General features: G+C 35.2%; 1 protein-coding gene across 1 annotated transcript in view; it reads right to left on the bottom strand.

Annotated features, from left to right (window-relative positions):
- Window positions 1–16,850, bottom strand: part of BOD1L1 (biorientation of chromosomes in cell division 1 like 1) — a 100,232-nt gene that overhangs the window by 46,788 nt on the left and 36,594 nt on the right. The window contains 6 exon segments of the mRNA XM_020993165.2: window positions 92–173; window positions 942–1,018; window positions 1,912–2,002; window positions 3,277–3,320; window positions 13,056–13,140; window positions 14,823–14,887. Coding sequence (XP_020848824.1) covers window positions 92–173; window positions 942–1,018; window positions 1,912–2,002; window positions 3,277–3,320; window positions 13,056–13,140; window positions 14,823–14,887 — 444 coding nt within the window.

Genomic DNA, 16,850 nt, shown 5'->3' with positions numbered 1-16,850 from the left:
GAGTGAACCTGTTCCATGTAAACCTAGAGTTTGGGGTTCTAGTCAATAGATTACTTGAAAATAACAAAACATCTCCATGAATTTTAATTACCTAGTTCATCTTCTGAAAAAGAATATTTTTTCCTTTTTCTTCTAGATACATTATTTCCATCTTCTTGGCAAGGAAATTCTACCTGTAATTAAAAAGGAATATGCCAAATGGGGTAAGAGGTTTTGGATCCTGAGTCACTGGAGTGATACAGCCATATTATTAGCAACATCTAGATCTAAATGGATTTACAAGAATGAAAAAATTTAGAAATTTATCAAATTAATTTGAATATGCCTTCCATATGGCATGTGGAAAAGTGCTGAGACTGTTCTTCTTTGAATCTAAATACACCTAAAATACCTAAGTCTGTGTTAAGTCAAAATGCCTAATCTATATGCAATAAACTACTAGATGTGCAATGTAGGCATAATAATTATTCACATTTATGAAATACTTTAAGTTTAAGTGTTCCAACCCCTTGAGCAAATATCATCTTTATTTTATAGATGAGAACGCTAAGGCTAAAATGATTAACCATCTAATTTATGGTCCCACAAATAGTGAGCGTTAGAACTAGGTGTATTCAAATAATCTCTAATTTGCTGTCATGCTTAAAGAAGTGCTATGTTCAAAAATTTATTTTGTAAATATGTCATAGTGTGTAGGAATGTGCACTAGACTGTGAGTTAGGAGATCTGTGTTCTAATCTTAACTCTGCTCTTGATTAGTGATGAAACCTTGAACAAGTAGCTTCTTCAGTATGGGTCTGTTTTCTTATCTATCAAATAGGCAGAATGAATTAGATGACTGTTTTCTTTCAGCTCTAAAGTTCTATGTTCTATTTAATTATGTCAAGAAATTGAACTTCTCACTCATATTTTTAAAGTTTCAGTTTAATAGAATAACCTACCTCTTCTTGAGCTTTTACTTCAATGGTCTGACTTTGTTCAGCTTCCAAGATGTCCTTTTCATTGGTAGGTCTACCTACTGACAATTAAACATGAAAGTTATTAGTTATTCACTCTAATGATCATTATGAAGCTTGGGAAATTAAATTTACAAGCTCTTCAGAACTGCAAATGGAAATAAAACTTTCCTTTTACTCAACTCTTAGAATCTCTGTTGGAATCTGAGTTACATCTGTAGTTTTGTAAGAACTTATGTAATATTTCATACTGTAGTTATTTGTATTGGTGTCATAACACAGCCCTCCAACTAGATTTTAAGTAAGGTGACTGAAGAACTATGTACACTTTTTACCTTCTTCAGAGGTTACCATGTTGCCAAGTAAAAGTATAAACTTAATTGTTATTTGTTATGAGAACTGTTCCACTGCTGGCCTCATAGTCATACCTAATGAAGTTTTACATTTGAATTTAAAAACTGCACGGGAAACTGATGTACAGAATACAAAGCTGTGAGAATCCCCAAGAGAACTCTGTTCCAAGTCTACTACTAATCTAGGCTGAACCTCTCTGGAGGGTCAGGCCACAAGCTACAACTGAACTCAAAGCAAGGTTGACAGCAGAAAATCTCTCAACCTTCAATCTTGCTGTGAAGAGATTCAGCTTTCCTCTTAGTAGAATGGGAAGACTCTCCTTAGCCTGACCATGGTAGGAGGATGGGTTTCTAAATTCCAAGTGGTCTCATTGTACTGTGTCCTAATGGAAGCAAGGCCCTTGTCTTGATTGGTCTATCTCCTCCCATGTCTTAAGCAAAGTGCCCTGCATGTGGTAGGTTCATGATAAATGTTTATTACATGAAGAAGTTGCATCTCTAAGGAAAGGCATGAACCTTATGGCAGTAAATAAATGAAAAAGCTGTTAACCTGGAGAAAACAAGTTTTAGTGTAAATCATTATCATTCTGAAATTTATTTACCTTTTATTTTATTAGTGCTTTCTGAAAGCTTTCTTTTCCTTTTCCTGCAACTGTGAACGTCTTCATTTGTTTCCAAGTCTGAGTTTTTTACCTAAAATGAAAAATATAAAGTCATTTAATACATCATTCACTTTAAGACATTAAAACTGAAAACAATTTTAAATAATAACTTTCAATCAATTATAAATGGAAGAGAACATAGTGCACATTTTTTCAATCTCATACAGAACCTCTGGACCTCTGAGCACATTACGACCTTCCTTTTAAAAGGGTGATGTAGGATAGACTTTTGCCCAAATAATTTTTCTGAACTGTTTTTAAAGAGTTAAGGGAGGGGCAGCTAAGTGGCACAGTGAATAGAGCACCGGCCCTGAAGTCAGGAGAACCTCAGTTCAAATCTGACTTCAGACCAAACACTTGACACTTACTAGCTGCGTGACCCTGGGCAAGACATTTAACCCTAATTGCCAAAAGAAAAAAAAAGGAGTTAAGAGGAAATTATAATAGAAGAGGGAAAGTTACTTTCTTATACCCTACTTCCTCCAACCTTATTCATTTTGCCCTTTACCTTCAAAACCCTGAAAAGTAGAAGTAAGGTCTGTGGGAGAAATTTCTTATTTTTAAAACAAGGGGGCTGGATTAGGTGACTTCTTAGTGCCTTGTAGTTTTAAGATACTATGATTTAGCAATCAGCTGCAAATTGGGCTTAATTGTCAAATTTATGTAGGATACCCACAGGACTAATTTTTTAAATTTTAAAAATGGGCCTTAAACTTGTGTTTTTATCTATCTATCTATCTATCTATCTATCTATCTATCTATCTATCTATCTATATCTATCTATTACCTATCCAGGGTCACACAGCTAGTAAGTGTTATGTGTCTGAGTCCGCATTTGAACTCAGGTCCTCCTCCTGACTCCAGGGCCAGTGCTCTATCCACTGTGCCATCTAGCTGCCCCAACTTGTTTTATATATTTAAAGTATATGGAAGGTATCAAATTAGCCAATTTGAATATTCCATTTTCTACTTTAATAGCTTTTCAAAACATCAGTTTGAAAAAAACTACAGTCATAACGTAGTCTAAAATCCAAAAGAAAAATGCTATAAATCCAGAATCCTAAGTTTATCTAACAAATATTTAAGCCAAATGGCTTTCAAGATATAGAGATTATAAACCTAATTCTCAGCTTGGCTAAGTATAGGTACATTTTAATAATATGACATGTGGGAGCAAATTTAAAATTAATGTCAGTTGAACGTCTACCTTTAATCTTGAGATAAATCCCTGAGGTATCTCTAACAATGACATAAACTGTAAAAAAAAAAATTCCAACAACTAGATCCAACAATTAAGAGACTTACATTTGTTGACTTATTCTCCAATGCTGTAATTGTCTGTGGTTCAACTGTTTAAAAACAGAATTAAAACATTTTAAGGAAATTCAATATTGTAGTACAAGTTGTAAAGTCTCCTGTCCTTCAACCAACCAATCAATCAATCAATCAATTAGCATTTACTCTGTGCCAGACACTGCAAATAAAAAGGAAAAATCAAAACAGCCCATTTCCTTAAGGAGCTTTTATTTTCTATAGGGGGAACGACATGTATACATACGCATATATAAACTACATACGCATATATAAACTACATACAAGGTAATGAGAGGGAGCAGTCCTGACAGCTGATGGGGATCAGGAAAAGATTTTTATATAGCATAAATATACATGCCATTAACTCTACATTTTTAGTATAACAACTATGGTTTGCTATCCTAGAGGAATTTAAACTGAAATTGTTGGTGAACAGAAGCATGGGGGGAAAAGTCAAAACACAAAATATCTCCAACAAGTAAACAACTTAATAGAATCAAAGAATTAAGGTGAAGTCTCAGAAGTCATCCTGGACTATCTCATCTATATAGGAAAGATTTTATATATGAGGAGACTGAGGCCCAGCACATTTTATACCCTTAAGTTACAGTGTAACCCTTTTTTTTATTTTTTGTCTTTGTATCCTCAGTACCTAGCATAAGAAGGGAGAGAGACAGAACCAGTGATTTCATTGGAAATTCAGTGGAAGTAAACTCACTACCATTGCAAAACTCTACCAAGGAAGTAAAACTCTCTAAAAAGGTAGGCTGGCACCTTTTCTGAAACATATAGCCTTTTTTTTTTTTTTGGGTGAGGGCAATTGGGGTTAAGTGACTTGCCCAGAGTCACACAGCTAGTGAGTATTATGTGTCTGAGGCTGGATTTGAACTCAGGTCCTCCTGACTTCAGGGCCGGTGCTGTGTCCACTGCACCACCTACCTGCCCCTGAAACATATAGTCTTAGACAGCTGACTAGAGTAGTGGTGTCAAGTTCAAACAGAAATACAGCCACTACATAAAGATCCCTGCGGCTGTATGGACATCAATTACATTTTAATATGGTTCCAGCTGCATTCTGTGGGGGTGGCAATGTTCTGTTTTGACGCCTTCGGCCTAGAACACTGAGAGGTTAAGTTACTTGCTCAGAGTTGTTGCAGTCACATATCAGAAGTGGGACGGGGGCAGCTAGATGGCACAGTGGATAGAGCACTGGCCCTGGATTAAGGAAGATCTGAGTTCAAATCTGGCCTCAGTCACTTGACACTTACTAGCTGTGTGACCCTGGGCAAGTTATTTCACCCCACTGCCTGGCCAAAACAAAGGAAAAAAAAAAGAAGTAGTAGGACCTGAACTCAGGTCTTCCTGGCTTCAAGGCTAGCTTTCTATTTATGAAGCCAGAAATGAACACTCTCATAATCTTTTAAAAAACCAATTGAGAAGTAGGCCCTATATACTCAAAAAGAAATGATTTATTTACATTGTTTGGAACCTGGACTAATAGATCCGCTGTTCAGGCTCAACAATGACAGAAAATACATTTTTCTCTTCAATAATTTCCTACTACATAAGCAGATCTTTTCATGAACTAGACCTTATTACAGTGAAGTGAGTTAAACTACATCCCGATTCTGAATGAAACATTTTAGAAATCCTGAAATATCACTGAAACTTATCTAATGGATTATTAATTATTATGTATCTTGAAAGACTTAAACCAATCAGCCTCAACATCCTGAAAATCTGTCAGATTTTGCATGACAAACCTTAAGGGTTTTTGAAATGCTAGCATTAGGAAATAAAAAAGAAAACAAATCTTACAGTAGTTTCAGTTTGGGGTGGAGAAAAGGGAAGCATTGACGTCTCTTTCAAGATGATGGTTTTCTACATAAAACCTAATGAACTTGTTACTTTCTCAAACACTCCCTTCTACTAATTTTCTGAAAATAGCGGTCTCCAAGATCACAAGGGACTCAATTACCAAATATGATAGCCTTTTTGAAGTCTTCATCTCCTTTTCCTCTTTGTAGTATCCAACTGCTGACCTCTTTTAGGATACTGTCTCTATCCTTGGCTTTTCAATGCTTCATTCTCCTAGTACTCATCCTATGGGTTTTTTTGCTCACTGATACCACCACTGGTGTTATTCTTGATTCTTTCTTTTCTTTCCGAAAATCAGTTACCAAGTCTTGTGTTTTTTTTAACTTCCATGACATTCTCACTCTCATCATCCTAATCTAATAGGCCCTCCTTATCATCTATCTACCTACAGTAGTCTCCTAACATACCCTCCTCTTTTTTTTTCTACTCCAATTCTTTATAACACCAATCTTTCTTATGCTTAAATCTAGGCATGTGATTCTACCATTTAAAATCCTTTACTGACTCCTACAGTCTAAGTAAAATTTAACCACCTGTGACTGACACTTAAGGTCTTCTATAATCTGGTACATCCTTTAATTCCTCTATTCTTTGTTTTAATTAAACTTGTGCCTGGGGCTATATTTCTTTTTGCCTCTGGCTCACAGCATCCTTTCCCTTCTGGTTTATTTACCTCCACCAGTTAAAATTCCTATCTACCAGTTAAAATTCCTATCCATCCTTTAAAATCCAACTCAAAGGAGTCCCCTTCTAGGAAGCCTTCCCTAAGCCCTTAAGGGAATTAATACCCTTTCTCTCCCTGCACCTCCCACTGTGCTTTGATGGTACCTGTTTTATATATTTATTATATACTGTTTTCTACCACAACTATTTTTGTTTATATGTCATATCCATCTACTAGAAAAAGTTATGTTTACTTAAACTTATTATCTCTCTAGGTGTCTAAAGCAGCTTCTGCACACAGTAGCACTTTCAATGTTTGCTAAACTGAATTGAAATAAACAATGTAAAACTGCTTTTTGCTTTGAATCTATTTAAACACAAAATAAAGTATTATTAATCTTGTGTTGTAAAAGACAGTAGAAGTCAAGAGATGCAGTTTCTAGCTGTGGCTCTGCCCAACCAATCGTGTGAAGGACACGTTACTAAATTTCTTTGGGTGTATTTCATCATCACCAAAAGGAGAGGAATTTGCTTAGATCAGAGGTTCTTAAACCATTTTTTGTTAAGGTTAAAACCTTCATATTTCCCCTACTACTTTGGCAATCTGGTGAAGCTGAAATGTTCTCAGAATATTTTTAAATGCATGAAATAAAATATAAAGGATTTGCGATATATGCAATATATTACAAACGTATAATTTATTATGAGGATCAAAGGAAATAACATGTATATAAAGTACTTAGCAAACTTTAAAGTGCTCTAGAAATGTCAAGTATTATGACTACTATCATAAGAAAGAATATTGATAAGTTAGATGACTAGAAGAGTGAGGGTATTATTACTCTCTAAGAGAGTAGCTATAAGAACTAGGGGGTCGTTTGCTTGAAGAAGATAAATGAGGGAGAGAGAGAGTCATGGGAGCTGTCTTCAAATATCAGAGGCTGTTTCAAACAAGGATTTGACTTGACACCTCAGAAGGGAGAACTATGAGCAATGTACTGAAATTATAGAAAGAAAGATTTTGGTTCTACTAAGGACTGCTTCAATAGAAAAGGAGGCTCCACATGCGCGGAGATCTTCAAGGAGAGGTGGGATGACTAGTTATAAGGCATATTGCAGAGATGATTTCTGCTCTCACATGGGTTGAACTAGACAATATCCAAAGGCAGTGGTGTGCTGGTAAATGTTGCCTACTTCAATCCTGAGATTTTATGCACTATATACTGAAGGAAGAGCTTTATTTTCTGATCTAAAGAAAAAAGTTAACATTGATAGGCATCAAGCACATTTGTGAGGAAATAAGACTTTAATTTGATGTTAACTCCTAACATTAAATAAGACAAGAATAGGGACTAGACCTATGAGTTCACTGGTGTGGAGAGCTCTGTTTTAGACAGCTGGATGGCAAAGTGGATAAAGCACTGAAGCTGGAATTAGGAAATGCAGCCTCAGATATGTGATGGGCAGCCCTGGGCAAGTCATTTAACTGCTCTCTGTTTTCATAACTGTAATAATAGCTCCTGTGTCTCAGGGCTTTGAGGATCAAATATGATGTTTGTAAAGCATTTAGCACAAGGCTTGGCACATAGTAGGCGCTATATAAATGCTAGCTATTATCAGCATTACTATTAACTAACCAATGAGAAAATTCCCTCCCTCAGGTCCGGTTGGCATCTTTGGTCTTAGTGAGGTCTTTAGAGCACTGAGTGGTAAAGTAACTTGACCAGGGTGACACAGTCCTATTTAAGGAACAGGACTTGAACCCAGGTCTTCCTGGCTCTGAGGCCAGCTGTTTGACCATCATATTATACTATTTCTTGAATAGCTAATACTTGAAATCTGTGTAAGCCAGAAAGATCAAAATAGTTGACTATCTAAAGTGGTATATCAATCAGAAAAACAATGTAGTGTTCTTTCTTTTTATTTCCATTTCTCTAATGGGGAATCATAGCTCTCTCCGTGGTTCTTTTCCTACCTTCCTGGAAAAAAAAAAGCCTTGAGTGTAAAAAGCCAACAAGGAATTTACCAATTAAGAACAGAAAGAACTATAAAATTGTACATTTTTTTCCAAAACAATACTCTAGAGCTCTGATCTTGGAGATGCACTATAACCCCCCATCCCCCTTCTGATCAAGTGCAGAGGATTCCATTTAGTTCTCCAATGCTGTAATAACAATCAACTTAAAAATTCTAGATGTGACTAATCCTATTCTCAAAAATTAGCAGTATTTCACAAGTACGGAGTTTGAAGTACTCAAAGGGCAGAAACTTGATTTAAGTTCCCAAAATGTCAATGGCAGAACCAGAACCAGAACTCTTAATCTACTTGTTCAGTTAATTTAACTTGGCTCAAATTACATTTGCTTTTAATGTCCTAAGACAAATCCTAGTAAATTAAGATCATTAAAAATCTTTTGCTTATTTACAATAACCATCTGATAATTTTAAATGATTACCAGCTGGATTATTTATGGACAAGTAATTTATTTCATTATTTTTGTTTCATTACTAACTTTTTTTCACTTGTACCATTTATTAAATTTTCTTCATTTGTACCATATATGTTTTTATGATGAAATCTATACAAATGCTAAAAGTGTCCTGATGTTTGTAATTAGCAGAGGGAAAGTCCTTTTAATTTCAGTAATTATAAAATTTTTTTGAGTAAATAGTTATTTCTCAAATAATTCTAGTAATGACTACTAGTAACCAATAATTTTCATATTTGACAATATCACAATGATACTATCACCAAATACAATAATAAAAAAATAATTAATATAAAATACAATAAATTCCTTGAAGGGATTATGTCTTATATTCCTCTTGTATTCCCTTTGGCTAATAGCATAGTAATGTCAGGTAGAGTTATGGGTGCTCAAAAGTACTTGCTACTAATCTCCATTTTCTAGAGGAAATGTTAAGCCACAAAGTACTTATCTGACTATCCTTAGGGTCAACTGCTGAATTACTCCATCTATGTGAGATTATGATATGGATTCCTTGTTCTTTCATTTAATATGTACATCTGACTTTCAGCAAATCGTTTAATTTTTCTATAGCCAACATAACTCAGGTTCTTTAATCTGTAAAATAGGTATAATACCTATCTTAACATTAATATTGTGTGAAATTTAATATGTACTTTAAGAAAGGAAATAAAAAAATAATACCTGCCCTACCTATTTCAATGGATGTTGTGAGGATCAAATGAGATGATGGATATGCAATTGCTATGTAAACTTTAAAGTGTTATACAAACAGCTTAAAGATAACATTATGACCCTGCTCTTTTTTCCAACATAACTGAGACAGAAATTGTCTTGGGACAAGTTGCTATCTTATTATTTTGTATACTTAATGTGCTGCAAACTACTGTACTGGTAGGTAAAAAAGTACTATTATTGTTGCTGTTACAACTTGGTAACATCTAAGTTAACCAATCCAAAGTTTTTTATAATTTTTTTCTTTTGCTTTTGAGTGTGTCTAAGCATCCCTTCTGTACTTCTTCCTTCTCTAGTAGATAATATTTTAATAGCATCACTACTTTTATAAGTTAAAATATTATACAAGAAAGATCTTAATATCACTGATAATCACACAATGGTTACTGATCTAGAGCCAGACATTCTGGAGAATGAAATCAAATGAGCCTTAGGAAGCATACAGTAAAACTGGTGGAGATGACTGAATGACAGCTGAACTGTTTAAAATTCTAAAAGATGATGACGTTAAAGTGCTGCACTCAATATGCCAGCCAACTTGGAAAACTCATCAGTGGCCACTGGATTGGTAGAGATCAGTTTCCATCCCAATCCCAAAGAAGGACAATGCCAAGGAATGTTCATTACTGAAGAACTGTGTTCATCTCACATAGCAGCAAGGTTATGTTTAAGATTCTGAAAGCTAGGCTTCAACAATATGTGAACCAAGAATAACCCGAACAGTTTTTGTAGAGACAGAGGAACTAGAAACTAAATTGCCAACATTTACTGGTTTGTGAAGAAAGCAAGGAAGTTCCAGAAAAACATCTACTTCTGCTTCACTGACTACACTAATGCTTCTGACTATGTGGATCACAATAAAATGTGGCAAGTCTTCAGAGAGATGGAAGAACCAGATCATCTTGCTTTGTATGGGCCAAGAAGCAACAGTTAGAACCAAACATGGAACAACTGATTGGTTTTAGAACCAAACATGGAACAACTGATTGGTTTAAAAGGACTAAGATGAGGCTATATATCGTCAACTTATTTAACTTACATGCAGAGCACATAATGCAAAAATACCAGCATGGATGAATCAAAAGCTGGAATTAAGGTTTCTGGGAGAAATGCCAACAATCTCAGATATGCAGATGATGCCATTCTGACGGCAGAAAATGCAGAGGAATTAAGAAGCCTCTTGATGAGCGTGAAAGAGGAGAGTGTAAAAGCTGGCTTGAAGCTTAACATAAAAAACCCCAAGAACTTGGCAAATGGCCCATCAGTTCCTGGCAAGCACAGGGAGGAGAAATGGAAGTAGTATCAGATTTTATATTCTTGGGCTCAATGATCACTGCAGATGGCAATTGCAGCCATGAAATTAAAAGATGCTTGTTCCTTGGAAAAAAAGCTCTCTGCCTAACTCCTTTATTTCTGTTGAAACTACCCTTCTAGTCATCTAAGTTGACAACCAAAGAGACTATTGCGACTCTTCCCTCTACGCCACTCCTCACATTCTAAGAGTTGCTAAGTCTTGTTAATTTTACTTCCTTAACATCTCTTACCTCTGCCCCTTTCACTCTAACTTATCTAGCCTCTTGCTTTAGATCAGGTCCTTAACATATTTTGAATCAACTATTGCAATAACTTCCTAACTGATCTCCCTGTAGCCATTCTCTCCTTTTTCAAATCCATGCTCCACACTGCTGCCAAATTGATATTCCTAAAGCACAGGCTTTACCATATCAAATGTATGTATGTATAAATATATAATACAGTTATGTGTTAAGTATATATAAGCAATATTATACATACATACACACATATATTTAAGTGTATATATGTATAGACAAATATTATGGGTATATCTTTTCTTCATGTACTCTGGTGCAGCCAAATTAGACTTGCTATTCCCTGTATATGATATTCCTTTTCTAGTCTCCATGCCTTTCCACAGGCTGTCTCCAATGCTGTCTCCTTTCATGGAATCCTTAGCTTCCTTCAAAGCTCACTCCTGAGTCTTTTCCTACTAGAAGTCTATCTGAATTCTCTCTTTTCTGAAATTATTCTGTATATATTCTGTATTTCATTTTCAATATGCATGTTGTTTTCCCAATAGAATGTAAACTTCTTCAGAAGGGTGATTTCATTTTTGTTTTTTCTATCCATAGCCTCTAGCATATACACACTAAGTGCTTAATAAATGCTTTCTGAAGAGATTCTGTGTTGTAATATAAAATTAAGATAATTCTTCTGTGTTCCCCTCCTGATTTTACTGACTTTGTCTACTAGGCAAAAACAGTGCCTTCATGAAGTTCCCTCTACTCCTGGTGCCCCTTCGTCTGAAGGGATGATTCCTCTCAGAACCTCCATTAAGGAAAGTGACCAAGCTGGCCATGTGTTCTTTGTTCTCTACTCCTTATTCTCTGGATTCCTTTCCAGCTTCCTTTGGTGTGTTGTATTCCCCCATTAGAATGTAAGCTCCATGAAGGTAGGGGTGTCTTTCTGCCTCTATTTGTATTCCTATCACTTAGCCCAGTACCAGGCCCAGAATAAGCACTTAAAAGCCTGTTGATTTGACTTGAAAAGAACAACTTACATTTATATGGTACCTTAAGGCCAGCACAGGGGCTCATTAAAACCATGGGATATAGAAAGCTTAGGTATTATCAATCCCATTTTGTAAGTAAAGAAACAGATGTCCAAAGAGAATAAGTGAATAGAATCACACCAGCTAAGAAGTGTCAGAGCCAGGATTCAAGTTCAGAACTCCTGATTCTAAGAAAAGTGCTCTTTCTGGGTACTTAGCAATAGTTAAGCAAAGAGTCACTTACAACAAGTAAGTGAAACCACATGTTGTAGTGTATATAGAGAGAACTGGTTTCAGAGTCAGGCAGCCCTAGGTTAAAGTCCTGCCTCTAACACATATTAGTGAGATGACCCTATTATACAAGCAACTTAACCTCTCAGGGCCCTTTTGACTCTCCTAACTTTAATTTGCATAACAGCTACCCATCTGCATTGGTAGAGCATCTTCTCACTGCAATTTTTCCACACTGATAAAAATCACTGGACAGTTATCAACTATTACCATCAAAAGGTTAAAAGATTAAAATTTGATCAACATTGCTACTTCTATCTCTTAGTTAAATTTTACTATTATCTCAATTTGGTAAGTAACTTCAACAAAATACTAAACTTTGACCTAAGCAGTTTTTGATGACTATATACTTCCATCTTTTGCAGCACCCTCCCCACCCCCAGATATTACTAATGGCAAGCATGGCAACGCTAATAGCAATCAATACAGAATTAGGTCTTTTCTATACAGTGAACATAAGCAGAATATTCTGAGTTTTCATTCCAGATGCTATTTGCATAATCTGTTCTGGGTTTTTTTGTTTTGTTTTTTTGGTTAGGCAATGGGGTTAAGTGACTTGCCTAGGGTCACACAGCTAGTATTATATGTCTGAGACCGGATTTGAACTCAGGTCCTCCTGAATCCAGGGCCGGTGCTCTATCCACTGCACCACCTAGCTGCCCTATCTGTTCTGTTTTCAGCTCTACCTTTTGGACCTGGGATTGGCAAATGTAAAATGAGATAACAATGGGTTTTACATTTTTTAGTAAAGTTTTATTCTATTTTAAAATGTAAAAAACCATTCCTAGCTCGCTTTCCCAAAAATTCAGGCTAGTGAGTCAGATTTAGCCCTTGGGCTGTAGATTACTGACCCTTGTTTTGGACCTTTGGCCAGGTTGAAGATTTTGTGAAAGAAAAGTCACCATTCCTTTTACCCATGATATCAAATTCAAATAGTAACTTTACCCAACACTTGTTCTGAAAGAAGAGAACAAGATTTTGAAGATAGAATTTAGTAATTCTCCTTGAATTTCAAAAGTGTAGGCTAGACATAATTTAACATACATACTGTTGTGCCCTGAAAGTTTTATCTGCCATGGGTAAGTCTGTATCAAAAAGGACAAACTAAAAAAAAAAAAAACAATTATTATCACAATGAGATTTACCTATTCCATTTTCTCCTTCTCCATCAAAGCCTTCTGGTATTTTTGAAATATACTGATTTTTCTCCTCTTCTGAAGGCACAGCAATCTAGAGATGCAAATTGAATAAAAAGCAAAATAATGCCCAAATAGAAGTCCAGCTTAATTGTAGTGAACACTGAAGTATCAGAAAATGATTTACAACAAATATTTGGTTCATTATTTTAACATACACAGATTAAAAAGAAACAACCCAGCAGCTGGTAATACTGATTTCAAAAACCACAAGAAATCTGACATTTAATTATGAAAGAAACTGCTCACCTTGTTTTCCCATCCTTCATCCATAGAGGAACATAGGATTTTCTGCTTAAGCCTTAGAGTAGTAACTCCCTAACAAGTGTAGGATGGCCTTGTGCAGAAATTTAAACACATTTAAAAATCAACTAAGTGCCCATCATGGCATGGTACTCTAACTCGGTTTAGGGAGCTGTCATTTTGGGGAATGCTGAATTATTTGGCTACATTATATCTGAAAGGAAGCTTTGCTTCCTGTTACAGGTAATTTCAATGAGAGGATGATTTCTACCTGTAAAAATATTAAGTACAACAAAGATAGAGGTTATGTACTATTTAAACATAAGCATATACCCACCCTATTGGTCCAAATAAAGACTATACTTTCCCCTAACATACAGCTTACAGCATAATCACGCTGACTGGCTTTTGTCTGCCTTGCCCCTAGCCTTCTGCGGTATGAGGCAGGGACTAACTGTATTATATATTGTGTTCTTTTATCCACATCACACTGCCTTTTATGTAAGTTGCATTATTAAGAGCACCATCCAATGGGGCAGATCCTAAGATCCTTTTGCTGTTAGCCCTGATGACGGGTAGCTTAGAAACGCCCCTCCTCACAAACAACAATGACAGCTTTTGTATTTTTAATCATCTTTTGATCCTTTACACTTGCCCTATACAAAGAGCCACCCGATATAAAGATTTTTTTAAAAGAAAAAAGATAAAAGAGGAAAAGAAAAAAAAATCTAGGAAAACTCAGCATATGCAGTGTTCCACACTTACAGATTCCCTACTTCTATCAAGTTTTGTAGGGTTGAGGTCTTCTTATGTCTTTTTTGGGGTTAAGCTTGTTTGTAATTTTGTAACATTTATTTCCAAACGTGTGGCAACTTCTTTCCACTTACATTACTGAAGTCTAAATATTTTATGTTTGTGCATTTCGCAGATATTTTCCTGGCTCTTCTTACTTCATTTAGCATCAGTCTTTCCTTGCTTTTCTATATTTATTGTGTGTGTGTGTGTATATGTTCTTAATAGCATAGTACTATTTCAATACACTTGTGTACCACAATTTGTTTAGCCATCGCCCAATCAATAGGTATCTACTTTGTTTTCAATTCTTTGCTACCAGAAAAAATGCTACTATAATTATTTTGGCATATATGAAGCCTTTCTTTTTGTTTGTCACTTCCTGGGATATATAATTAGCAGAGAAATCTCTATGTCAAAGGGTATGGACATTTTAGTCCCTAAGAAGTAGCTTCTAAGCATATGCATTGCTCTTATGCCTCTCAATTATCCAATTTTCACAATACATATTTTGTTAACATGGTAATTTTATGTAATTATCTTCAATATATACTGCAACTTTTTTTTCCTCTTTCAAATATATTTTATTTTATGGGGAATAATCTATATTTGGACCAATTTGGTATATGGCAAAAAATGTTACACTATTATTATTCAGAATAATAGAATCCCCAGCCATACCTCAGTTTCCAAGTTAGTTTTCTGTTCTAATCCTTCCAAAACATTTGGTAGAGTCTCTCTACTGCCTAATGAAATAGAAAATATTAAACCAATTTAAGAATTTAATTCTGAAATATTTTATGAAAAAAATAAAAGCAGATAAGTTATGTCAGTAGGCAAATACAAATTTGCTTAGTTGTCTTTTGCTCTGATACAAACTATTTAAAAAGAAAAACATGGGGTGAAAATACTAATGCTCATATTTATCTAATACTTTACAAAATGCTTTCTTCACAAAGTCTTTGTGAAGTTGGTGGGTACTAGGTAAACATAACTGTATCACTTTTACAGATGAAGACTGAAACTTAGGGCCTTTAAGTAATTTGTACAAGGTCATATAGCTAGTAAGATGGCATTTAAACCTAGGTCTCTTGACTTCAACTCCACTGGTTCTTTTCACTATACAATGCTACATCCATAAATATATTTTAAAGTAACATGCTCTGAATTTCTTTTCCAAATCATACTTGGCATAAGGATGTCTTTGAAAATTAGGCCACAGATAATGAGAGCTATCCATAGTAAATTTCAGGGCTTCAATTTCCTCAAGTGCAAAATGGAAGAGTTAGTCTACGTGACCTAAAAGGTTCCTTCCAATCCTAAAATTTAACTACACTTTTTATGTCTAGAGCAATACTAATGGGAGTTATGCAAGGGGAAATAATTTCCAAAGGTCAGAAGTTTCTAGACAGTCTATGAGAAAATGGCAGTGGAATTAATTTACAACTTATTTTCTCTCACTTTCATGTGAACTACTATAACAAAAAATTTCATTCATTTTAACTTACCATTAAACTAAGTTTTTCTGAATATGCAAGATGATTAAAAGGAACCAACTAAATTCATCTTTACATAAATGTAGGAAATCTTTATTAACTAAGATCCTACTAATTAAGACAAAGTTTAGGATTAGGTATATCAATGAATTATGAAAAGAAGGGATTTTCTAGGAAGAGAAGAGTGTAAACAAGGTTTCAGTTTAAGGCAGTTGAAGAAAACTGCTTCCAACACTTCAGAAATACTCACAATTACCGTGCTACTTACAAATCACCCATAACCATTCATTAAAACAAACTGCCTAAGAAACAGTATTACTTTATGGTAACTGTAATTCATAAAGTTTTATCTCCTTAAAAAGAAATCTATAATTTAGGTTATCTTTGCTTTCAATGGTACAAATTATTGAGATTTTACTTTGCATCTTAAGTATGGCAAGGGATGATTCTGTAACCATTTGTAAGTAAATAGCACTAGTTATGATTTGTTATAAAGAGAATTAATCTAGTATGTGCCAGGTAGTGTGCTAGGTGCAGAGGACACAAATACAAAAATGACATAACCTTTATGCTTAAGGAACTTAGATTCTAATTTTGTGAGATAGAACATTTTCACAGATAAATAAACTCAGCATATATCAAAATACATAAACAGCAACTTGGCAAGGTTTTGGAGAACTACCAACTAGAGGAATCATGAATAGCCTACTGAAGGAGATGGCATCTGAGCTGAGCCTTGAAGGTTGCCAACTTCAAGTTCTAAGAGGTGGAGGTCAGGAAAGAACATTTTAGGCCTGGCAGACAGCCTGTGCAACAGTATAACAATAGCTAACATTTATATAGCACTTTAAAGTTTACAAAATACCTTATAAACACTATGTTGTTTTATCCTCACAACAAACCCAAGCAGTAGGTACTATTATTATCCCCATTCTACAGAGGGTGAAACTGAGGCTAACAGAGTTCAAGTTACTTTTCCAGGGGCACACAGTGAGGCTACATTTGAACTCAGGTCTTCCCAATTCTAGGTCCAACGTTCTATTCACTGTACCATCTAGCTGGAGACGGGACAGAACCTGTCATATATAGGGGAAGTTACTGGACAAAATGAGTAAACAAGAGTAATACATATAAGCCTAGAAAGGTAGGCCACAGTTACATTGTAAAGGGCTTTAAAAGCCAAAGAGAGGAGTTTGTATTTTATTCTCTCAGC

Source organism: Phascolarctos cinereus, unplaced genomic scaffold, assembly GCF_003287225.1.
Source record: "Phascolarctos cinereus isolate Bilbo 61053 unplaced genomic scaffold, phaCin_HiC Scaffold_9;HRSCAF=440, whole genome shotgun sequence".
Classification (NCBI taxonomy): Eukaryota; Metazoa; Chordata; class Mammalia; order Diprotodontia; family Phascolarctidae; genus Phascolarctos; species Phascolarctos cinereus.
This window is presented reverse-complemented; position numbering and strand designations above follow the sequence as displayed.